This window comes from Macrobrachium rosenbergii, chromosome 21, assembly GCF_040412425.1.
Source record: "Macrobrachium rosenbergii isolate ZJJX-2024 chromosome 21, ASM4041242v1, whole genome shotgun sequence".
Classification (NCBI taxonomy): domain Eukaryota; kingdom Metazoa; phylum Arthropoda; class Malacostraca; order Decapoda; family Palaemonidae; genus Macrobrachium; species Macrobrachium rosenbergii.
The window spans coordinates 50,194,273-50,221,245 of record NC_089761.1 but is presented as its reverse complement, the minus strand read 5'-3'; the positions used below and the strand labels follow the sequence as shown (position 1 = coordinate 50,221,245).

At 33.8% G+C, this 26,973-nt stretch overlaps 1 protein-coding gene across 3 annotated transcripts in view; it reads right to left on the bottom strand.

The window, feature by feature from the left end:
* nAChRbeta2 (nicotinic acetylcholine receptor beta2) overlaps nucleotides 1-26,973 on the bottom strand; it is a 653,562-nt gene that overhangs the window by 370,733 nt on the left and 255,856 nt on the right. For all 3 annotated transcript variants that reach the window (XR_010856576.1, XM_067123826.1, XM_067123827.1), the window contains exon 3: nucleotides 22,624-22,668. Coding sequence is in view for 2 of the 3 variants with exons in the window: in XM_067123826.1 (XP_066979927.1) it covers nucleotides 22,624-22,668 (45 nt within the window). In the remaining variant the exon portion in view is untranslated. The remainder of the gene's footprint in view (nucleotides 1-22,623; nucleotides 22,669-26,973) is intronic.

The window sequence follows — 26,973 nt, the reverse complement described above, 5'->3', positions numbered from 1 at the left end:
GCATTAGCAAATGTTTTATATTATACCAACATTACGAATCCATAAACCATGCACTGTCTTCCATCCCGTCTTTCTCGCTTTTAACAGTACAGCAAACTCGCCTACATATTTCACGACTTCCATTGTTAGGAGATTCATATATGCTCATTTATTAACAACATCATTACTAATAACGAACCCAATTAATAGTTCAGCTTCATGCTTCATTTACTACCCGAATATTATACATTCATACCCAGATTAAACGAGAGCATTTTTAATGAGACCACTTTTGTTTGAAGTTCACTTCCTTGCTCAGCTACGTATTCATTCCTCATGAAAAATCCATGTGATACTGCTTTCTCTTCTGAACATGAAAGAATCGGAAGCTCAATATATATTGAAAATTCATTTTCTATCCATATTTCATCACACGCCTTTCTCCTCGCGCCATATTTCTGCTCTTCGTATTCATTTCTATTCCGAAATTGATAAGAATAAACATTTAGAACGCTCTCATCATTACTCGTAAGTTTAAAAAGAATATTTAACATTCATAACGAAAATTACTAACTTATTGAAGTATGCGCAAATCAATACTAAATTTATTCTGTTACGGATGCGCAAAACTCAATTACTAACAAATTATTTCATCAGTATGCGCAAATCAATTAGAAATTTATTCTGACCTTGATGCAAAACGGATTGAAACGGCAAATTTATCTTGATAGTAAATAAAATACATGAAGGACAAATTTATATTTCATCATTTTATTGCCTAAACTGATAGGTCATTTATACATATACATCACCTTAAATATAGTTTATGACCTATGATGCAAAATAAATGAAACAGTATATATGTAACATTTATCTTGATCCAGTAAATAAAATACATATATATATCCTAACAATATTACTGTGTTCGCCTAAAAGAAGGGCCAATTTTTCCCGAGAATATTTGAGTTCATTTATTGACGTATGCTGTGAATTAGGTTATATGACTATGTCAGGCCCTAAGATGAAAAACTAACAATAACTAATCCAGCACATAAGGTCAATTCACATCATCCCGGGCTTGCTAAACCCTATTTTCACTTATAATGAAATTGCCTTCTAAAAAAATTAGATAATTAGATATTTCAGAAAAAAGTTAAAAGAAGCTGATCTTGCCTTCAACAAAACGGCTCATGTCTAAAGTGCAACCAATTATACGCACCTGGAATCCAGCTGAAGTTGATAAGCTCCACCGATAGATGTTGGTTTCAAACTCCTCAGCAGATCATTATTTCAGCTGATGTCTGATACCTATCTAACCCTTTAACGCTGTCTAGAGGTGAAACAACACACATTCTCAAGTTCATAAACCATATCTACAATGAAGTGAAAATAGTGTCCAAAAATTATACGAAGGAAAGAGGGCTACAATAAAAATATTCCTTCTGCAAATACAAGGACGCAGTTTGCACAATTACCTAAATATATCTCGTCATTCACGTTTTCAATTTATAAACAACAGAAGGCCGTTGTTTTCTGTAGATATGCATCAGTGGCAATTGCAATAAATTATTTCAGAAAAATATGAACGCACAGTACATACAGTCAAATGTTCTTAAGCACAATGATGTTTATGAAAAATCTCCCTTCCAGCACTTTTTACTAATGCAAAGACAAACCAAACCAAAAATAATATACTCTTGGTGGATAAAGCCATTTCGCGGAAGCGAAAACCTCAACGATGCAAGTTTCTACACAGATGGCAACACTGCATGACAGAAAATCAAAAGTAGACTGCATTACAAAAAGAACTGGAATGATACCTGCCGAGTCCGGAGAATTCCGTAACAGCTCTGAAATTCAAGAGGACTGAAAGGATTCCTCGTCATCTCCGAAGGTGAAGGAAGACTAGTCTAAATGAAATATAAAGTAATATCCTATCACTTCACAATTCATTCAATGGTTTCCGTCCTTTACGAACTTCACAACTACGCAGTTTTACATACATATTATTTTTGGCAAGCAGCCCTTTTAAAGTATCTCAAGTTGCAGTAACATCATACTTATGGCATTTATTATATACATTAACAACCACTCACAACATTAACAAGATATAAAACATTAAAACAAACAGTCGATAGACTCAGTGTATAACACTGACAGTAAACATTTATTTTCATTGACGAAGATCACATCGACACCAAGCAAAGAGCCAAATAATCGTGAACCGAATTGATTAGAGAGAGAGAGAGAGAGAGAGAGAGAGAGAGAGAGAGAGAGAGAGAGAGAGAGAGAGAGAGACTAAAGCATGATATTTAGAGATTAGCAATGAAAAACGACCGTAAAAAGAAATAAAAATCTTAGCTTCCGCATAGCAACCTTAGCAGAAGCGATCCGACGAGACAAAAAGGGGGAAGATAAAAGTTTAATTTAGAGAATTAATAGAGAGCGGTTGGCTTCCCCTTCTGGGAGTCTGGTTGCGGAAGATAAGATGCCAATTAGGTGTTCCGTCGCCGACGTCGTCAGGTGATACGCACGAAACACTAGTTCCTCCTTAAAGAGGAAGTCTGCACTTTTATACATCACCTGTATAAATTTTTAGAAAAAACTATTCTCATTTGATAAAAAAAAAGTCTGCTTCAACGTGCAACTGACTTTAGTCGCAGTCATTTTTGTTTTTTGGATTCAATTTCAATCACGTAAGATATGATTTAAGTTCAGACAATTTTATTATCATGAAATCGCCGATGTTTTGATAGTAATAGTTAAAGCTGCTAATGGACACCAAAACAAAGAGTTTAAGAAAAAATCATTCTCAAAGAAAGCCTCATAAAACGATTGAAAACTTTCAGGAAAATCAATCAATCTTTAAGCGTTGTTCAGTTCCTTGCAGACAAGGCGTCTAAAAGAGTGAGTGAAACTGCATTATTTTAGAATCTCTTTATCCCATTTCCCAAGCTACCAAAAAAGGAAGCTCAAGGAGTTATCTATGTTCGTTGTTTTCTGCGTTCTTTCCCATTTGCAAATTGCTGATTACTCTATCAAACCAATTTAGAACATCAGTGGAAGTTATGAAGGCAACAGCAATGTAAAGAATATGCTTGAGCGAAAATATCTGAACACCTTAAGAGTACAACTTCTGAACACCTATGGCATCTTTGATTATAGATTAGTCTTGACTATCTAATCAACCACATTCCTGAATACATCTGATAAATCCATATAAATCCCATAATGATATATACACATATGATCACTTCTACAACTGCAGATTTTTTCATCTTGATTTTAATTTCCTGCCCATGCGCCTTGACTTAACAAACTCAGATGCCATCAACAATGGAAGAAAAATGGCTGACTTTATGAATTACATCATTAGCATATCAAGCTGTGAAGTCGACACATTATAATTATTTAACCGAAGGAATCCAAATCAATAGTAGAGAAGCGTGTAGAACTCAACCAAATTGATTTGAAACCCATCCAATACGTTCATTTTTTTCTCGTTAAAAAGGGGGAAGTGGGCTACCATAAATAAAAGGAATAATGATAGTAATAATGAAAAAGTAAGACTCATCTCTCTCGGAACGACCTGAAGTCCATCTCGAGTGCCACTCTGGAGGGAACTCATCAGAGAGAGCTTGAGTTAAAGAAGGAATAGCCAAGTGGTCCTCCAAGGTCAACCGAAGATCAGCTTTGGAGGATGATGGGCCCTCGAGTAGAAGGTCTCAGCCACTTGAAGGTTGCGAGGGAATAACGACATTGGTAAGCAGTGGAAGGGCAGGCAAGGGGTGGAACCCCCCCCCCCGCCCCTTAAACCCATTCAAGGGGGAAGATTGAGATTGATTAGATGAGATGCACTGTTTGTAAAGTTTTTTTTCTTTTATTTAACAGCCTGTTCGGACTTTGGCTTTTCACAAAGAAGCATTAGAAAAAAGGAGAGGTGCTGCAAATAGCTTTGCAGCACCTGAGAGAGAGAGAGAGAGAGAGAGAGAGAGAGAGAGAGAGAGAGAGAGAGAGAGAGAGAGAGAGAGAGAGAGAGAAATTATCTTTGGAACTTCACGAAATAAGAGAGTAAATCGAACAATGCTGACCTCTATATTAACTCCCGAGGTTTTTACTGCATATGATAAGTATTTATAGTAACTGTGATATAAGCTATCAATTACTAAATATTATTACTCAATGATAAATTACTGAACTTCATCATATTATATATATATATATATATATATATATATATATATATATATATATATATATATATATATATATATATATAAATATAAAGGCAAATGCCACGAAGGAAACGTGAAACAACGGAGTGGTTGCTGGGCCTTTCGACACAAGGTCCTTTACTAGTAGACTGCTAGTAAAGGACCGTGTGTCGAAAGGCCTAGCAACCACTCCGCTGTTTCACGTTTCCTTCAGTGCATTTGCCTTTATTTATACTGTACATTCATAACGTTCCATACCTTCATGAATCAGTCACACATATGTGTGTGCATATATACAGTATATATATATATATATATATATATATATATATATATATATATATATATATATATATATATATATATATATATATATATACACACACACACACACACACACACATATATATATATATATATATATATATATATATATATATATATATATATATATATATATATATATATATATATATATATATATATATATATATATATATATATATATATATAAACAAGCATGTAAAACTATAAATAGAACAAATTATTCGCTTTTCTACCTTAACACTTAATTTGCGACCCTCCGTCTTCGGCCAAAACAGCCTCATCCGCCCAAAATACCACCCCATTTTTCTTTAAAGACACATTCTATTTCTGCTAAAAAGGGGAGCAGCTTTGGGGTGACAACGTTTGTATTCAGAACCCAGAAATCCCACAAGGTAACATCTGGGTGGCTGGGTTTTGAAATTCAGGAGATAACACCTATCTTGGAATGTATTCTATTTCTATTTCTCTTTAAACCGTAAATATGGATTCTTTGTACAATCACAATACGATAATTTTCATCATTTTACGAAATATATTGTTCGGAGCCTACTTATTCTTTTATAATCCATATAATTATTAGTTTGAGAAAAAAATTTTAAAATATGCAAAATATGCTCAATTCATAACATGTAAAAATAAAACTGAAAGAAAATTCTTGTTGTATGCGTTTTCATGTATTCTGTCTGAATCATTATGAATATATTTTTTCATGTTTAGATATGAACAGGTCTACCAACCATGATATCACAGTATCATCTGCATAAAAGGCTTGATGTTAAAACAACCATGACATCACAGTGTCATCTGCATAAAAGGCTTGATGTTAAAACAATGTTAATTTAAGCAAATAAAACACAAGTGGGTAAAGTTTGGCATGTCTAATTTGATTAGATTTTAATCTTTTTTAAAATCTTTCTGTTGAAATAAAGAATGTTATTTGAAGTAAGAAAATGAAATATAATTATTAACAATATTTTACTTATGACTTTCCTACTTGAACTGCATACAGTTCGCTTGAATGAAAGGTGGTGGAATGCACTAATGTTGAGTAAACCAGTTTCGATGCACGATAACATAAATCTTACATATTGCCAATTCTATTTTTAATATCATAGAAAACGTCAAACTGAAACAGAATGTGTTTTATATATATGACGGAGAATTCAGATTTATCAAATAAAGAAATTGGGAATATTGTTTTTACAAATGAATGGTTTAATGGGAGTCACTGGGAGTCACGTAGGCCTAGAATGAATGGCGAATGGTAACTTATGTGAGCGGAGTTGTCATGCTTTTGGGGTCACACTAAACGGTTATGAAAAAAAGACTGTATAAAACCATCAATTTTCTTAACCAATCAAGCCAAACACGAAGAATGTGTTTTTATTACCGGGTTACACTAAATATCAGGATGTAAATAGCATTCATGAACTGAAACTGGCTAGAGTATCCACGTTTGTTGAATATATGGATAAACATAATTTACAGTTTTTTCTGAAATGTAAAATCAATATCTTTATATGATACTAGGATTTATTACCATAATACTGTACAAATTTTGATATACAAAATTACGCTTACTTCCGATTTAATATTATTCTCGGCAGGTAGTTTCAATTTCGAAAACAAGTGATTGTGTGCGTGCGTCACTGATCGCTGGCCTTTTTACTTTCTCTTTTACACTAGCTTCCTCAAAAGTATTCCGTATGTTTTCATCGTTTTCATGTTATGTTACGATGTAATTATGATATATAACTATTTTTTCTGATGACAAAATGTTTTCTTTGCAATATAAAACTAAATATTTTGTAGGGTTAACGTATTTCTCGCCAATGTAGCTTTCTTGCCGAAGGGGAAGATTGGTTTACCATTGTTAGCCGTAGTAAAGCCTAGCCTGCCTTTCGAACAACAGGCTTTGTTGTTTTTTTTTTTTATTATGAAGTTAATTTTCTTAAGAATAATCAATATTTATTATCAAAATATGTCTTTGATATATAAATAATTACTTTCGACTAAACGTTATTCTCAGCAAGGGAGTTTCCATTACAGAGAACAAGTGTTTGTTTACGTTCGTCAGCTGATCAGAGGCTTTGTAAACTTTCTCTTTCAGTAGCCTAGCCCTTAATATTTCAACAACCATTTTCTTTTCTTTTCTTTGAAGGCTTGCAATGTCGTCAATGACAAAACAAGTTTCACCTGAGGAAATTCAAAAATATTATTCGCGTCAGATCCTCCATTTGATTACAGTACTGACGATCTTGATCCTGATCTGTTGGGAAGTGATGATGATGATGATGATGATGATACACTACAACAGGCTCTTGTGTTGAAGCTAATGTGCCGTACACATGGTATAAACTAAAATTAGATGGGAATAATGCTATAGATTATACTGGACTCTCAAAAATAATTGACTTTGAAAAATTGACACCTTTTGAATGTTTTGAAAGATTTTTTCCTGAGGAAATATACAGTATGTTGAAAAAGAACCAAATAAATATTTCCATTTTATGGTAGCTACCAAGCAGCATTTACCTTGAAGACCGAAGTACCATCAGCGGAAAGATTCAACTTCCTTGGATATAAAAGCTTTCGTGGCAGTTGAAACTGCAATGGAGTTAATTCACAGACCTACCACTGAAAGTTATTTTAGTAAACAGTTTCTTGTTAGAAACACTAGGCTTCAGAAAGGTGTTTGCAAGGGGCAAACATCAGTTAATTAGATCAGCTTTACATTTTAATGATACTGACCAAAGGGATAGAAATGATAGGCTTTATAAGATTAGGCCAATTTTGGATATGATGCAAGATTCGTATGATTAGTGTTATGTTAGCCATAAAGAAAGTACTGATGAGAGTACGCTAAAATTTAAAAGGATGTTATATTTAAAGCAATAATTTCTATCAAGACCTTCAAGTATATGGGGCATAAAGGTTTGGTCTATGAATAATGCACAAACAGGTTGCTTGATGAAATGCATCGTTTATACAGGAAAGGACGAAAATCGTCCAAAGGCAGATGGTTGGAAACTCATCTTGGGCTATCTTCACTGGATAGTTATGATAACAAAGGTCATGCTATCTTCATGGATAGTTTCTACTCCAGTGTAGCCCTTTTTGATAAGTTACTTGAGAAAAAATTTCTGCCTGTGGGACAGTAAGGGTAAATTGGAAAGGTTTGCCTTCTGATATGAGAAAGATAAAACTGAAGAAACGAATGCTATCAGTAACATGGGTAAGACATGACAACAAAATGCTTGCATGTACCTGGCAAGATACGAGCAGGGTTAACCTTCTATCAAGTTTTGGAAAAGCAAGCACATATAAAGTGAAAGTCAATTCAAAGAAAGGAGACAGAGGAACTGACAAACCTTCTAAGACCAAAACAATGACAAGAAGAATTCTCTCTTAGATAAAACATAATTAATTAAAAACAGTGGTTTTGGAATCGAGGAATTTTGGAATCTGGATACATAATCAGACAGAACCTGGTTTTCACACGAGTGTTTTTAGAATAGAATACAAGATTTAGGCCAAATGCCAAGGGTTGGAACCTATGAGGTCATTCAGCGCTGAAATGGAAATTGACAGTTAAAAGATTTGAAATGTGTAACAGGAGAAAAACCTCACAATTGCACCACGAGTCAATTGTTAGGAGAGGCTGGAAGGTAAGATGGAAGAAAGAGAACATGAACGGAAGCACAGTAAAAGGAATGAAAAGGGTTGCAGCTAGGGGTCGAAGGGATGCTGCAAAAAACCTTAAGTAAAGCCTACGGTGCACCACATGAGGTGCACTGACGCCCCTACGGGAAGAGTTTTTTTTTTAAAGAAACGGCATTCACAGGTTAGGGTACAAACTTTTACAGTAGTTCTTCCTTAACACTGAAATTAAATAGTATCTCTACGCTGTTACACCGTGCTTATACATAATCTTCTAGCTAGCAGAACTTCCACAATGAAATTCAATTACTATTCCAGTTTTTCAAAAACAATTCATATCCTCCATTCATATTCTACAAATATGAGAAGAAGTTCTTGACTAATATGCTTCAGGAACGTATAACGCACCACAATTATCAATGTATGCCTCTACTCCTTCTATTCATTCCAAAACATTTAAACTAAAAATATAAAAAGTAATTGAGAATACTTTCCCGGCCTTGAATATTAAATTAATTTCTTAAGATCCTAAAACTCTGGGTACGTTGTATTCCCACAAGGATAAACTTCCGGCTTTGATGCGGTTTCTGGTGGTATATTGCTTTGCTTGCCCAAAATGTAAAATTGGGAAATAAGCGGGGTCACCAAGAGATTGCTCAAAGTCAGGACAGATTCTCATCTCGGAGTTAGTCACCGTACGGGATGCACTTTAAAACCAAAGAATCCTCTAGTATACGACAACATGTTATTAAATATATAATTCATTTTCAAATAAGGATTTCAATATCGTTGTCCAAGCCCCCAGTGACTATTCTCTCTGTTTGGGAATCTTTATTTATTAAGCAGATTGTGCCCTCATTAAACAGTCAGACCTCTTCCACAGTTTTGTATATACAGTATTGTAGTCGACGTAGTCACTCTTTTTAGCTCCAATAGAGATAGGTATTGGCATGAAATCTTTTCGTTTTTCATTTTTCTGTTTTATTAATTTTGATTATTTAATGCGTTTTTATGATTTTAACTTTTATATATGCCATTATTACTGCGTCTGTTTTTAAATTGGTAAATTTTGTACAATTTACAGCCCTGGAGATGAGACTTGACGTATCGAAAATTTGGCTAATAAATCTGATATGCTACGCTAGCTGCTTTCCACCTTATTCCATATATATGCGTGTATGTATGTATGTATGTATGTATGTATGTATGTATGTATGTATGTATATGTACATTTATATAAAATACGTATATAAAATGTGAATTGTGTATGTGTGTATGTATGTAAATCATTCAACAATGTTATTTAGGAGATAGTCTGAATATTTATCGCAATAAGACAACGATATCGGACACGTTTATTATTATTATTAAAAAAGTTTAACCTGGACCGAAGGATTTGGGTGAAATGACAGGTCTGGGCTAGAAGCCTAGCACTGGGACCAAATAGGTCACTCGGTAGTGATGAATAAATGAAAATGCAATGAAAAGCTGCACAAAGGCATACGGTCTCATACTGGAACACACACACACACACAATACATACATTTATACTCATGTTTCCATATATACTCACTAAAACGGTATGTGAAAGTTCAAAATAAATTAAGCAAAGTTTTAAAATTTAGTTGTTTTAAAATTCATTGGACGTCTAAGGGTATTTGTATTTCTATTATTTACTTTTTACATTTTATCAGTTAAATCACAGCTCCTAATGAACATTAAAATGGGTATTACTGATAATGATGAAGATTCCGACAAAATTCCTTTTATTGATCTATTTCCAAAATTAGATAATCGCTGCAGGTTATATTTTGGACATTCACACAGTACATGCTTAACTGTTATCAACACTTTGTAATCTGGGCGTTTGGGAGGAGGGCCACATGGACTGTTCATTTAGTGTTCATGCGTCAAACGAGTATGGCCTATTCGAAGACTCGTCAGAATTACTTGTGTGTGTGTCTCTCTCTGATATGATGAACTCCATTTTCCAACACTGGATTTTATCTGTTTTAATTTATTATTTTCAGGTTCTTCATTCCATATATTTTGCCATTTACTTACAATGATTGTTTTTATATATCTTAAATAGTCACTAATAGGGATGTTTACTGTACATTTGCTCTTGTCATGTGGACTGCTTCTTTAGCTGCTTTATCAGCCTCTTCATTTCCTTTAATCCCTACATGGGCAGGGATCCAACATATTTCAACATTTTTTCCATTATTACACAATTTAAGGAGTGAAAACTTAATTGTTGTTAAATGGCTTCTACATCGCTTCTGGAGTCGCTATAAATCACAAAATTATTAAATGAGGTTTCTTTAATTATTTCTATACTGATGCTATTGCACATACCTCAGCTGTAAATAATCGGACACGTTGATTTTCAGCCAATCACGAGCTATCAATGTGCATGTGCCACATCTTCAACCGTGGGTGCACAAGCGACTTGAAACCGGCTATAGGTGTTCTGTTCCTAGATCATCTAATTTGTCGCCACTGTCGCTTTCTTTGCAGAAATCTCAAGGGCCTATTCTCCTACTCGAGTTCAAATGATGCCATTACCCACTGCAGTGGTACCACCAGAATGAGTCTATTCAGTTATTAATTGCCAAAACTTAACCTTGGCCTTTCCCTCTGCTCAGTTCCAATTGCATATATTTCTAGAAATCTTATTACATACAGCGCTAAGCGATTCTTTCAACTGTGCATTACCTAACAAGCACTAGCAAATGAGGGTCCCGTGTAACATTGCAAAACATGCGCACAACTAATTATGCATCCTTGCTCGACGTAAGCCGCTTATCTTTCATTGTTCGCTGCTCGTTTTATGAGAGATGAAGGTTTGATTTCAAAATGAAGTAACTCGATACAGAGTGAAAATACACGACTTTCCTCTTTCCTGATATATGATCAAGCTTTCTCATGTTCGGCAAACAAAGACAGCATGTTGAAACAGCTACCAAATGTTAATGAATTCACTTCAATTATTAGTTCATTAGTAATGAAAGCCTATAATACATCATTGCAATAAAGTCGCCGCGATGATGTAAGGTCTGTTCTGAAGAATCAAAATACATTCGTATTGCGTAATTTAATGTATTTCGTTCGATTTACAGAAAACACTTGTTCCGGCCAAAACATGGCGGATACCGTATGTGATGTATAGAAAGTATCCTCGCATATAACTTCAGACTAGAAAAGTCGCACAAAGGAGCATCGGTCCTTTAAGTTGAGAATTGGAAATAAATCTTCTTGTTGTATATAGTCTATATTATACAGGTTACATATGCCACTGTGAGATAGTGGAGGACACAGTTGTTTCTGCAAATTTATGTATATGTATATATATATATATATATATATATATATATATATATATATATATATATATATATATATATATATATATATATATATATATATATATATAAAATAAATAATATTTATATATATAAAAATAAAAATTTGCAGAAGAAACTGTCGCCTCCACTACCTCACATTGGCATATGTAACCTGTATAATACAACTATATACACTCTAAAAAACTCTAAAAGAAAATAAATTATTTTACAAATGTTTTAGATAAAGTTTAAATATGTTTACGCTTCATATATATTATATATTATATTATATATATATATATATATATATATATATATATATATATATATATATATATATATATATATTGTTTTTTTTTACTTTATCTAAACATTAGCAAAATCATTTATATTCTTTTCTAGTTCTTTAGAGTGCCTGTAATCCTATTTATTTGTGTTTTCTAGTTAAAGTGCCACTTTTCAAACTTCATTTAAAAATGTTGCTCTGACATGGGGTAAAGAGCGACAACTCCTGTCACTCCGGAAGGTTCGAACTAATGGTTTGTAAATGGAGTCTACTGCAGTGGAATTCCTCGAGGAACAGGTGACCATGGGTTAACCTTCCCTTCGCTGAGAAAATATCACGAAACTGCTCATCGTTGTGCTTTGTAATCACAGCCTGTCGAAGCTTTCCTACGAAGCCAAGACTTCTCATTTTCGCTTCCCGCCTAGTTCTGTATTCCGATCTGTAAACCGTCCGCTTACCTTCGCCCCCACACTCTTTAAAATACGCACTCCTTAAAACGACGGGAATTGAAAATACATATAAGCAATACATTCTCTCTCTCCCTCACGTAATCAAGTAGGTCTTTAACCCCCATCCACTGCCCCACGCCCCACCCCGCCCAAAAAAAAAGCCCAATCTCAAACCGGCACTGCAATACCGCACATGAAAAACTAAATGAATTTCAGCATCCCACGTGAAAACTTTGCCCGCTCCCACAACACTAGGTCGTTATTAATCTGCACGTTGTTATCCGGACCTTCCCTTTCACGAGTATTACTCCATATCCATTAAAACCCCAAGACTCATTTGAAAGGGGATTTAATCAGACTAAGAGCGTACTGTTGATTCCAACGGCGAGAATCGTATGTTTTCCTGCTGTTATTTTCAAGCCGTTTTTGTTATAAGTAACGACCTGTACCGTTGCACGTAATTCTCTCATTCTTCTTTCGTTCCTTCTGAATGGTTCTATGCCCATTTCTCTGTTTTTATATACATTTCACGAAATTAAAACGTTTTCTCATTACACTTTTATGTCCAAATTCTGCTCCTCTTTTAATACCATTTCCACCTCTCCCTCGTCAGTTATGCAGAAGTAAAACAATTAAATGCTCACCGTAGTATCTGCTTTCAAACTGACATCTTTTTAATTCGCTTTATGCGAAAGCTGACTGTTACGCTTCATATTACAAATGATTACAAATAACAGTCAACGACCAGGTTTCCTGTTATAACAAGTACTGCCCTGAAGCAACGTATTCAGTTTACCTCTACCTTAAAAAATCTACAAAAACTTCAAACGAGCTTTCTTATTTGCTCGGTAAATCAACAAGACTCACATTTGTTACCTTCTTTGGAAACCTTCGTGCGATATAATATCCAAATGCTTCAGAAATATTCATCCATTCTTTGTATTAAAATCTGTGGACTTGTTTGAAGGCTGTGACTTTCGAACACTTTCGTGGATTAGCTCTTTTTCCTCACAGAGTTCAACTCTTCTATACCACAAGCGGGAGCATATACGCTTCACTTTATAGTAAGTGAAGAACCTACTAAATCTAGAGTGCACCAAAAGCTTTCTCTCTTTCTCTCTCTCTCTCTCTCTCTCTCTCTCTCTCTCTCTCTCTCTCTCTCTCTCTCTCTCTCTCGTGGATATATAAAAAGTTCCAATCACCATCACTCATTCCAGACCTAGACTATGCACAGGGCGCTTGTTATTTTACTAAATGAGAGAGAGAGAAAGAGAGAGGGAGAGAATCTAGGTACTTAAAAAAAGTAATTATGCTAATAGCCTTCTCTCCTGAAGTGATGAGATACTTCTTTGATCCATTACATTACTGCTAGGGTGATCTATCTTTTTATATCAAATTAACCCCAGAGGAATAAGTTTCCAGAATAAATATCTTACTCTCCAAGAGATATTCGGAAGCCTCAGAACAGAGTGAAATAAATATAAGTGGGTGAATTCATTTAAATCTGTTTATATTGCTAATAACAATAAAAAAAAAATGTGGTCTGAATACGTTGCACAGACAACCGATGCTCTGCCCTACAACAAACGAAATATTAAGAATCTCCTTCCATCTACCACTACTTCATCGGAGGCAAAACGGACGATACAATTTTCTTTACGCAAAATGTGCGTACCGCCATTAACACTGATAAGCAAGCAAACTTAAAGCTAACTTCGCCATAGTAATAATTGCAGGCATTCATTTATACCTAATTGGGAATGTATATATATATATACATACATACATACATACATACATACATACATACATACATACATAGCGCGACATGAACACTTGCTGATGAATCTTAAGACTTATCAGCAAGTGTTAAGATTCATCAGCAAGTGTTCATGTTGATGAATCTTAACACTTGCTGATAAGTCTTAAGATTTGTCTTTACGATTTATCCTAAGATTTATCTTTATTTCTGATCTAAAGGCCACAGGACTCACCCTCTATATCTATCATTTACAGGAATAGTTGGATACAAATAAAACCGGGCAAACGTATCAGTTCTGGCCACCAATTGGTTTGAGGGTCACAAACAAAATTAACTTCCTGGACCTCCAGGTATTGCAAAATGAATAACTTTAGAGCTGGGACTCTTGAGACTGTTACACGTTGATTCATATCGAAGCTCTGACTAGCAACACTTACTTTATTGCCGGAATGTCTTTGAAAGATAATTTCGTAATTAACGTTTTCACTGGTATGAACATAAAATCTAAAGGAATCTTGTTACTCTCGGCATCCGTCACTTTTGTTGTTGTGGAGTCAATTTCTAACAAACTTCAACAATTTTGTTACCAAAATTACTTGTTATGCATTACAGCCATCATCAATACACTATATCACCATTCCAACAATGACTAAGCAGATGGTTTAAATATCGATATTTCGATTCTTAATTTAATCTCTTTAGGCAAAAAAAAAAAGGACAAATTTTCTTACCACAAACCAGCTACGTTAAAATGCACTAAAACCTTGGCTAGCACAACGGCAGATATTCGGGCAATCAAACAGCTTAGATGAAGACGTACTAAAATTTAATTATAGAGATCACGACGTCACTCTCAAGCCACTAGTGCCATGATCTCAAAATAATGGGCAAATGAGATAAAAATGTTTACTTCCCATTTTGACAGAGGTGCGAGGACAGGAGGGAACGCCCAGCTGCTTGTCTATTACAACAGAGAATTTCTGCTGGTGCTAGGAGCAATTAAGCCTGTCTGGAAGATCGCTGACGTGCCTAAGGCATGTGGATTATTGTAGTAGAGCTCCGCTTGTTATTAAACAGTAAATTCCTCCGGTTGTCGGAATAATCGCAACCTCAATAGCATCGTGGGAAGGCTTGTGGGACTTGCATCACGTTTGTTCTGGTTTATCAATCGAAGGCAAAATTCGCTTTTGGCAAAGCCTTTCGTTTGCAATATTTTTGGGGGCGTTATCCGACGGTAATTTAATAACAAAAATGGAAACTGCTCAAGGTATACTCGTGCAGTTACTACGATAACCATCTGTTTAATTAAAACAACAAACATTTACAGACGTAGATCTCTAAACGCAACGGAACAGCAATTATAAAACCGACATCACTCCGATATTTATGGCCTAAAAATTCTCTTACAGCTCTAAAAGAATGAGAAAAAAAAACCTGACTTGAAAATTAATCCCAAATTATTTCCTCACTCATATTCTGAAAAGTTCTTTTTTATTAGCAAAAGCTAATTACCCCATAAAAAATGTAAGGAGGCACTAGTCGCGTATCAAGACTAAATTCAGCTCTGCCATTACAACCTCTTTTACCCAACGTAATCACTTTTTTGGGCTCCTCTTGAATTACGACTTAAAGTCGGCTTCCAGAAGCCAAGTCTTTCATCCATGGGAGAGCTAAAACAACTCTCTCTCTCTCTCTCTCTCTCTCTCTCTCTCTCTCTCTCTCTCTCTCTCTCTCTCTCTCTCTCTCTGGTTTACGAATCTAAAACCAGGAAAGATCTGGAGCCTTTCCAGGCTCATATCGACTATTGCTATTTTTCTGTTTTTCTTTTTTTATTATTTGTTTACATTTATGTCTTCTATTGAAAAGTTCCAATGGTTTCCCATTTTGCTATTTTGGACTTATCGTCCGTGATTCGTTTAGAATGTAGTTTTCGAATCCATCTATTTTCTAAAGATGCAAGGTGATCGAACAAAACTAGATATAAACCTTACAATCAACGTTTTATTAAGCACATCAATTGCGCCAGTTTCATTTCACCTTTACTGAATAACTAATAAATAACCAATCTCTCTGTTTTCAACATGAATTTCGTTCAAATACGCCGTTAAGGTCGATATTCAGCTAAGTCTGGATATTCTTACTCCCCAAAGGCTAACACGAGATGACCATTCTGAGCTTATCCTTTATTCCTATAACTTCCTTAACTTTCAGAGAATTCTTTTAGAATCCTATGTTCTAATGATCGACAGCCAATTCGGCTTAACATCAAAATGAATTATTAGCGCTGATGACCTGGAAAACTCCCAAGCCCGTTTTATTTATAAAATGAATCAATCATTCGACCAAAACCCCTTAGCCTCTACATTATGAAAGCTCCATCACTTAATTGCTTCAAATACTTTAAATATGTTCTTTCACTGTACATTTGCACTAAAATTTGCCAGATACACCGTCTTGTAGTCCAGGTTATGAGGGAACAAATAGTCAGCATCAAATATTCAAAAGAATCCTGAGAACTTATACGATATTTTCATGAACGTACCCAGTTGGCAAACAACTAGAAGTTGAGTTAAAGCTATATATGAAAACCAAGAACTTTTAGGAGAAAATATATAACAAAACACACATAATGCAACAGCTTTCAACTCCCGAACATTTAATTTTCCCCGTAACATACGCACCAGTATGTCTTCATTTGCAAGTAAACATGAACTTTCAGCCAATTAAACGGCAAGTTATCCCTCCGGGGCCACAGCTCCACAGCGGAAAAACTAAATGTTTCCTGACGTTTCCATCCTGCTGTTGTAACTTTGTATTTCCTGAAGCCATAAACGTCTCAAGTTACTCCTCGACGTACCTCGGAGGCATATCAACTTTCTGAACAAGCACACAAATTTTAAGTTGGTTAAACCTCCAAGCAAGTCAGGATTGACTGAAGTTTCTGGGTGAATAAAGCATTCAGGGTCACAAACGGCGCTGCATTTTAGAAAATTCAAAACATTTTCAGCATCTCTTTGCTTACTCTTTTTTTCCCCCTCTTTATTAAATGCTGAGCGATCACTGCACAGCCACCAGCAGCCTGCCTTTTTTAATTCGTGATAGGAAATCGTGCATTTCCATTAATTAAGCGCTGTTTCCTTTACATTTCCGGGTCGGACGTCGGCTTCGGGTTGAAGAGTCAGTGTTTTCCACCAATAAAAAATTTCAGTTAGTTGCGCATTTTTACTGAAGTGATAAGACAAGGACAAAGGATGCCGTTTATTTATCTCTTCAGGGGAGCAAGGAGGAATATATACTAGTAAATAAATTACAATTTCTACCCGTCTAATAAACAATAAATACGCAGAAACTTGTTAAAATTTTATTATACCTTATATCAACGCCCGCAACAAAAACAGCAAATGCAAGTATGCTGAATGAGCCGGCCTGTAAGTCACTGCTTACATACGACAGGAACAGAACACCTATCAGTGAACAGGTTTACCAAAACTTTTTAATTAATCCCGTTATTTCAGTTACAAAATGAGCAGACGAAGTTGAACAAATACTGAATAAAATTAACACAAAAAAGAATACCATAAAAGCGAAAGAAAACGGAAATGAATAATGGAAAAACAAAGGGAGAATGTACAGCAGACCATCTAATTGGATAATACCTCGTCGAAAAAAGATGAATATCTGTTCACAATATTTTTTAAGACTAACTTGACTGCACAGTTCACATAAAAAAGGATATTTGATAGTAAAAACACCTAAGAACGCACTACTGAAACTTTACAAGATATTAAAATGCAATGAGATGAACGGTGTCACAACAGTAAAGGTCAATGACAAAAATTCAAAGGTCCTATGAGATTAGGTTTTCATACCGCAGATTGATTCCCCAATATATGGAACCACGTATTAAAGAGTTCTTCTATGTAAAAATACTGTCTGTCTATCTATCTATCTATCTATCTATCTATCTATATATATATATATATATATATATATATATATATATATATATATAAATATATATATATATATACATATATACTGTATATGTGGATATTTATATTATATAAAATGTTTCAAGAATAACCTTAGCTACACAGAAAAGAAGAAATGCGTGCATAAACAGGTAGACTATTGGAAAAAGATGAATTTAAAAGAATATACAAAAAACAAGTAATGTATCGAATACCTTCCAAAGTGAATCTAACAACAGCTCTCTTCTCCGATTGAATACCCCATCGTAACCTCAACCACGGCCAATAAAATTTTGCTTTAACGCTCTTTTATCGTCAATATTTAATCATCTTTTGTGGGAGAGATATGGTCCTTTTCTTAAAGGGAAAGTGACATTAGCTGCCTTTGTCGAGGGGGAAAAATAACCTTCAAAGAGGAGGGAAGAAGAAAATGGCCACCAGCTTCAAAGAAAGACCGAAACACTCGAGACCTTCCAAGACAGAAAACCGCCTCTTCGCGCAAAGCAAAAGAGAGGAAAACCAATCATTATGCAAAGAGAAGAGACGAAGCGTGCTCATTATGCAAACAGAATTGAGGAAAACCAGCCGTTGTGCAAACAAAGGAATACCGCACAGTGTGGAAACAGAAGAACGTTGCTCGTCTTGCAAAGGGGGAGAGGAAAACCAATCGTCCCAGAAAGAAATACGGGAAATATAGCTGCATTCGAGGACGGACAATCCGACAAACATTTTGAATGCAGTCTTTCCTTTATATTTACTCACGAAAGGAAAAAATTTGTTACCTACGGAGAATTATACGAGAAAAATCGATTTCAGGAAATAAAGGGAGACAGGTGGATACCGTCAATACTGAAAAATTGAAACTTGCGATCATATCAAACCATATTCAAAATTATTAATGTTTGAGAAACGTTTCCACACTGCAATTATTACTCGCCATAAAATATTAAAAACACAGACTAAGGACGAGAGAAACTCTCACGTCGGGAGTTGCAATAACTTGGCAGAAAAATAAAGGCTTATTGTCAATAACGAACGAGACCAAGGTGAGAAATGACACGAGGTTCTCAAACAGATGCTGCAATGACGTCACAGCTGCGTTTTTATTCGCAAAAGTTTTCTGAGCGTTTCTGCAGCGGCCCAGATTCACTACTGCATTTCTAGCAAAGAATGATATGATGAAAAATATAAAAGGAGGCTTCTCTTGCTCCCTAATAGGCTTTCTTTTCCTTGTAAAGATGCCGAGCTCTGAAAGAGACCGGGTATTTTCTTTTCCATTTTTCATAATCTACAATGTTCAACGGAGTCCATTTTATTTATTTATTTTTTCTGTGTAGTTTTATATTCATTAACTGTACACTAAGATTCCTTCTTTCATGCAATGCTTTCATCTAAAATTTTATTTCTCGCCGGTAGCATTTCCATACGGCATTCAGTTACCAGAATTTGTGTTGAACTGTAAGGTAACGCAGAATAAGAAATATGAGGGTAAAGGCATTTAAATAAAAGTTATCCGAATGGTGAGATGGCACACTGGAAAATTCTCTTACAATGAAAACTACGATTTTTAATCTATTATTTCTACCTTTACGACAAGTCAAGGTTAAACTTTCAATTCACAAAACAATTTACCACAAAAGCTGAAAACATTGATTCGCCAACCTATTTTAAAGAAATAAAGTATTCTGTCTCAGCAAGAGTTTCGTTGGCAGTTTCATTTTCAGAAAACCTTTTCTTTTTACATTTTAAACATATTAACAAATTATTTCATGGCACCCAAAATTTCATTATTCAAAATTTCGTAGGCAATCAAAAATGCAAGTAGTGAAATCTCGCCATCATACTAAAATTAAGATTCACAAAATTTTGACCTAGATAAAAGATTATCGTTGTTTTACCGATTCCAAATGAAGTTAAAAGATCTTATTACCTTCATTTAACATCTTATTTTACACAGACTAAAAAAAGTGTTTGGAAGACAATGACTGAAAGAGTTAATAAAATAAATTACCAAACTACGTTTACATATCAACGAGAAAGACTGATAAATCCAGCATCGCTCTTGGCAGGATAAAGAGAAGTATTATGTGATGCTACAAGTATGAAAATGTAATTTAACACTAATAAACATATGACCTAACACAGCTTTTAGATACTCGAAACGATGCATCAGAATTACAGTAAATAAGGTAAGTTACAGTAAGCCAAATGTGTACTGCTTCAACTTTGTGATTATGATTACTTCCCATTCAGTAAGCTGCAACTTCCAAAACACCAGAGAAAGTTACTTCCAAGCTTTTCAACTTCCTAAGAAGTTCGAGTTGCTTTTGCTCATGATGCTCAAGGGTAAAAGATGTATCTAGTAACATGCAAATTTTTTTTAAATAACTATGCTCACACACATATATACTGTATATATGTGTTGAAGCTCAAAAGTAAAACCCGTATCTGATAGCATGCATGTTTATTAAACAACTGTGCACGCAATATATATATATATATATATATATATATATATATATATATATATATATATATATATATATATATATATATATATATATATATATGTATATGTATATATATATATATATATATATATATATATATATATATATATATATATATATATATATATATATATATATATATATATATATATTATATATATATATATATATATATATATATATATATATATATATATATATATTATGTATATATATTTTATATATATATAAATATATATATATTATATATATATATAATTAGTATATATATATATATATATATATATATATATATATATATATATATATATATATATATATATATATATATATATATATATATATATAAATATATATAAATATATATATATATATATATATATATATATTATATATATATTTATATATATATATATATAATTATATATATATATATAGTATATATATGTATATATATATATATATATATATATATATATATATATATATATATATATATATATATATATTGCATAATATATATATTAATAGGGACTAGGTTAAATATCAGATATAAATATAAAGATATATACTACCTTGCATCAAAACCTATTGAGTCTGTTGATACTATATAGTGAATTATATACCTATCAATCCTACAACTGTATAATATATGGCTTGCATAGCCAGGATGGCTAAAGGGACTGAGGTTCAAAATCATTCTAAATTACTAAGGATGACAGTTGGAAAAATAAAACCAAAATGAGTCTGTTGAAAGAAAGTGAATTAAGGACCTAGTCAATTTGTAAAGGGGTCAGGTAGGATGGCTATATATACGTATGTACGTATATATAAACTCATTCTAAATTATATATATATATATATATATATATATATATATATATATATATATATATATATATATATATATATATATATATATACATATATAAAATATTTATGTTGGTTCTATAATTTCTCCTCTAAGGGTTTTGTATATTATATAGTTTAAACAGATTGATTTATCCGTTTGTTTCTCTTTTCATCTTTCAACGAGCGGAGTATCATCATCTGTAACTGCCTCTCTTCGCCCGTTGGCTTTTAGCAGGTTTCCTCATCTTCTTTACTTAATGTGGGGGACCTTTTCGTCAGGGGAAGGTTCTGTTTTACGGGTCCTTGTAAGGAGGTCAAGCACCCTGTTTTGCCCTTGCTCTCTCCTCGTCGTTTATCAACACTGCCTTCTAGTCAAGGCCTGATTATTTTAGTTCGCTTTCGCTACTTCAACCTCCGCGCCTTCGGCTGCTAGCAGTGGGCTCTGCCGAGTGCGAGCGTGGCAGTGGGTTTGGGGTGTTGCCCATCACTGGGCTAGGTCTAACCTTGCCTGCGAGTGCTTTGCTGGATCCTCTGGGATTCGTCAGGAGACCTTTAGTGGCCGGGAATGGGTGGGCATTCCTTTTTGCCCACACTTACTTGACAATATCGGAGTATTTATAAAAACGACAGCAAACAGTAAGTGTTTTTTCTACATATGATCTTACCAATGAAGGACATATTTAGATACATAAACTCAGATATATTCGCGTTATTTTTGAAGTTATTAGTGTTAAGGAAAAAGTTGATTATCACTGTTAATTTTCTTATCTGTCTCCGCCTATCGTGTACAAGTGAGTAGGTGTTGTTTTCGTTCTACCACTGTGACATTTTCTTTTACTTTCCGGTACAATAGTTAGGTATATGGGTATTGCATATACTTGTCTTTTTGCTACTTTTTATCATTTTAAGAGTTTAAGTGTTAATAAATGATTATTAAGTTTTAGTTCTTGGTTTCTGTCACCCTCTTTTGAGCGTTTCTTGTTACCTAAATTCTGGTGTTCTCTTAAATCTTTATCTTGTCTGGCAGTTGATTTATTGAGCTTAGGAACTGATTGAAAATAAGAATATTTGTTGTGGCTCTTGGTAAAAATGAAGAGTTCATAAATTATATACAAACACACACACACACATATAAAAATGTGCGTGAGAAAAATCTTTATACATTGGTTAAAATGTAGAGCACAGGTACAAATAGTTATAAAATATGATACTTATGATTAATAAAAAAAACCACAATGCAATGTAAACAGAGACCTCATTACTTACTTGCTCCACCCAGACATTGGATGTCATAATCTGGTTCTTCAAGTTCTGGAAAGAAAAAATTACACCATGTAAATTTATAGGTCAACTATAAATAAGGTCAAATTTATGACACGATTAACATAAAACTGTAAAAAACAGTACCTCAAAATCCGCCTCTGATAAAAATCAGAGTAATCTAAATTGCGCCCTCAATTATAATAAGTCCTAAGAAAATTAAAATTATGTTTTAGAACGGCAAATATACTTATCTGTAGTTTTGTATCCAAGACAACAGTGGAACTAAAAAATATGATAGTTACTATTGTACATTAGCAGTCTGGGTTGTCTTACCGTCGTGCACGATTATACATACATATATACACATACATATACATATATATAGTTATAAGTATATATACATACATACATATATATATAATGAGTATACATACAATATGCATTGACGACCACCAACTTGCACAATGAGATCTATCGTATTCTTTGGTATCACACACTTATTAAAAATGTGGCTTTTTGAAGAAAGATATTATGTAATAAGCATACCAAAACACACTTAGAGTTTCTCAAAATTGTGGCAAACATTATGCCCAGAAACACTGCCAAAAAGGAAACTAGTTCACCAACTAAAAACATCACAAAATGAATGGTACACTTAACCAAGCCCCCTAATTAAGTTTCTATCTCGGTTATCCCAAATAACGAATTCAGCATTTTCACTGATTGCTGTGTATAAAGTTGAAAAGGAAACGTAATGCAATTAAGCAAAATTTGTGAACAGTAATTGTACATTACGTGTACAAGTCGATGGATGGTATTTATTTATAAATAATTCAGTATCACAAAGCTACTGAACTATAAATAATTCAGTATCACAAAGAAATTATATATATATATATATATATATATATATATATATATATATATATACATACATACATACATACATACATACATACATACATACATACATACATACATACATACATACATACATACATACATACATACATAAACAAACTGAGACTGACATGATAAGTGGTACGTAAAAATGCATTCACCTTGTCTTAAAGAGCGTTTGAAATATATAAAACAACAGATTAAAGCTAGGATCATTATGAGAACCTTAAAATTAGAAGCATTATTCAAATAATCAGGATGTACAAATATGAAACCTTAATTTATACTAAACTTCCGATTAACTTTAAATCAAACGTTCCAGCCAGAGAGTTACCCTGAAGTAGGTAATCATGTAGCTCATTATGGAAAAAAATAGATTAAAACTTCAACATTAGACTCTAGTCTGAAGTTCTGTTAAAACAATCTCTATCCGCCTATTGGGAATGAATAAAGAAAACTAAATGTTCACATATGTTTTCTGTAGATAAGAAGACTCTCTTGCTATTTCTTTAAAACATACGACCATTGGTGACAGTAAAGAACCTTCTTGATATCTGACGTTTCTTGTCTCTCTGTTCACCTATTTATATTTAAGGATCCCAATGCGGATGAGTTTATTAACATAACTGACGTAAATACGCTAATTCATCCTCATTTCAAAACGAAACTTATCCCCAACCGAGACACTGGCGGTAAGCACAAGCAGCACGAAAAATAATCTCCCATTTCTAGGAAGAGACACCATCACCAGAAACAAAGTTATGTCCCATACCATTCCCAGCCGATGAAAAACAGAAAACACGCCATTCCATTATGAATGACACTAAAGGCCCTAAACGCGAATCCCATGGAAAGGAGAATAACCAAGCAAGTGGAAAGCGCTGACTCGACGCTATTTCGACCATAAAAGAGAGGGAGCTCGAGTGTTTACGCTCGTCATCCACCTCACAGTGTGAGAGTGTGACCATGGATTTGTTGGAACGCCAGGAGTTGCCTGGACGCCCAATCATCATCAATGAATATTTTATCAACAGCGCCCTTAAAACTGCCACCGAAGCTGCCAAGTCCTGTCAAGACGACTCGGAGGCTCTCTCCTTTTATAGTTTATCATTCATGAAACATCAAGAACCACTAAACTGAACTGTTTACATCAATGGACTGACAAATTCGAACACGCGAGGTAGAATTAGTTTTCAGTTTAAAGTGATAAAATAAATTTACCAATTAAAAATGTCTTCTCATCCAAGATAAACATTCAATGATTATTTATAAGAAAAGTCTTTAATAAACTCCAGTGATATTAATTCTTAAAATAATTATATTCATCATCAGTCCTGATACTACTGCGATTACTAAAATCTTAAAATAAATTCTGGAACTACCAGATACCTTTTGTTTTTGAGAATTTTATATAAACCAGCCCTTTTCCTCTAAGTTTTTTGTCTGCCCTTGTATTTACTTTAGGCCTCAGATCATAAAGCCTCTAATTAAAAGAACACTGAGGTAGACTTGCCAGTATTAAATAATACAATCTTAAGAGTAAATGAAGGAAAAATAAGATGGTGTTGCAACACTAGCAACAAGACTAATAATAACAACCACCACATACATCATGGAATGTACAACGTTAACATGATCAGTAGAAATTCTCTTACTTTAATATATTATTCAATTTAGTGAATGCTATATGGATGCCATACTCTCTCTCTCTCTCTCTCTCTCTCTCTCTCTCTCTCTCTCTCTCTCTCTCTCTCTCTCTCTCTCTCTTTACTGATCTGCACAGGGTATCTTGTTTTCGTAAGAAAACAAGAAAACATGAAAACATTCAGGCAGCATGGAATTTACGAACACGGATATTAAAGATAAGCATATTATCGTGAAACAACTGTTCAACTATCTTTTTGAAATTATGAGATATAATATTAATATCAATATATATATATATATATATATATATATATATATATATATATATATATATATATATATATATAATTATATATATATATATATATATATATATATATATATATATATATATATATATAGACATGCAGATAAGCCCTTGGTCTAACGGTAAAGTAAATTTTGACCCAACAAAGTTGTGTCATAGATTTAATTCCTGTATGGAAGAGGAGTAGGAGGAAACTCAATTTTAACAAGACATTTTATGACAACAAATGAAGAGAACTTCAAATTAAGCAGGCGAACAATATCCGCCTGTTTTCCTCGCGCATATAAAATGTATCAGTAAACAAACCCATGCACGAACCAACTCATGCTCTCAAGCACACATGAGAGAGAGAGAGAGAGAGAGAGAGAGAGAGAGAGAGAGAGAGAGAGAGAGAGAGAGAGAGAGAGAAATAAATTAAGTAAAACGGTTTCTTTCCAAGATCCAACATCAAAAGTATGTAATTGAGTAAATCTAAAACGTAAAATTGTTAAGAAAAGATGAAACCTTCATGATTAGATTCACTCTAGACTTTAAAAGACAGTATAAAACTTCACACTCTTTAAGATGAGGAAAAAAAATCTTTTGACTAAAAGTTCAAAATTAAAAACGTTCCACGGGAGCAAAGTTTAAAATTAGCATACAAGGCAATAAGATGGTTCTGAAAAAAATTCGGAGAGAGAGAGAGAGAGAGAGAGAGAGAGAGAGAGAGAGAGAGAGAGAGAGAGAGAGAGAGAGAGAAATTCGCTGTCATTATTCTAATTTCTCCGATTTTTTGCTTGTCTCACTGATGGCTTCAAAAACCGAGAATGCCAGGTGCTATGAAGAATTTATACAGTGTATGTGTGAAAAGACAAACATTAGATGCACATATGTCTGCAAAGGTCTGGTCACACATGCTTATAATACATACAATCTTATAAATGTATATGTATATATGCATGTACTTAAGTATGTTTGTGTGTATGTAAATACAAGCGTTGTTTGATCTGATATGATTCAGGAATGTTGGTCTGATCACCTGACAACCGAACCGCTTGGTTATATGCGTGGTAGTTTATTCTACTTTCATGAAATAATTGGTCCTTCACATAATACTACCAATATGTCTACCTATCCGCTGTGTAGAGACCTACAACTTCTCTCACATTATCACATGAAACTATTGTTCATATCCCAATAAGTTCAGCTGCAATGTCGATTTGGAAATTGGCTCATAAAATCTGACAAAGACACTGCTGTAGTCTATGTGTAAACAACTACGAATGTATATCTATTCATATGTATGAGAATTAATATCCAGCACAACGGAAAATGATTGGTGTTACCATCTGTCAAAATTCATATTTGCATTAATTTTGGGCTGGATATTTTTAGATTTCAATATTCTGGTTGATTATAACACGTCACCTGGTGTGCTTTATAAAATGCTTTTTCGCACGGATAACGCTATTTTCTTATTGCAACATGTATTGTCCTGTCGGCTATCGAAGTGATTTACA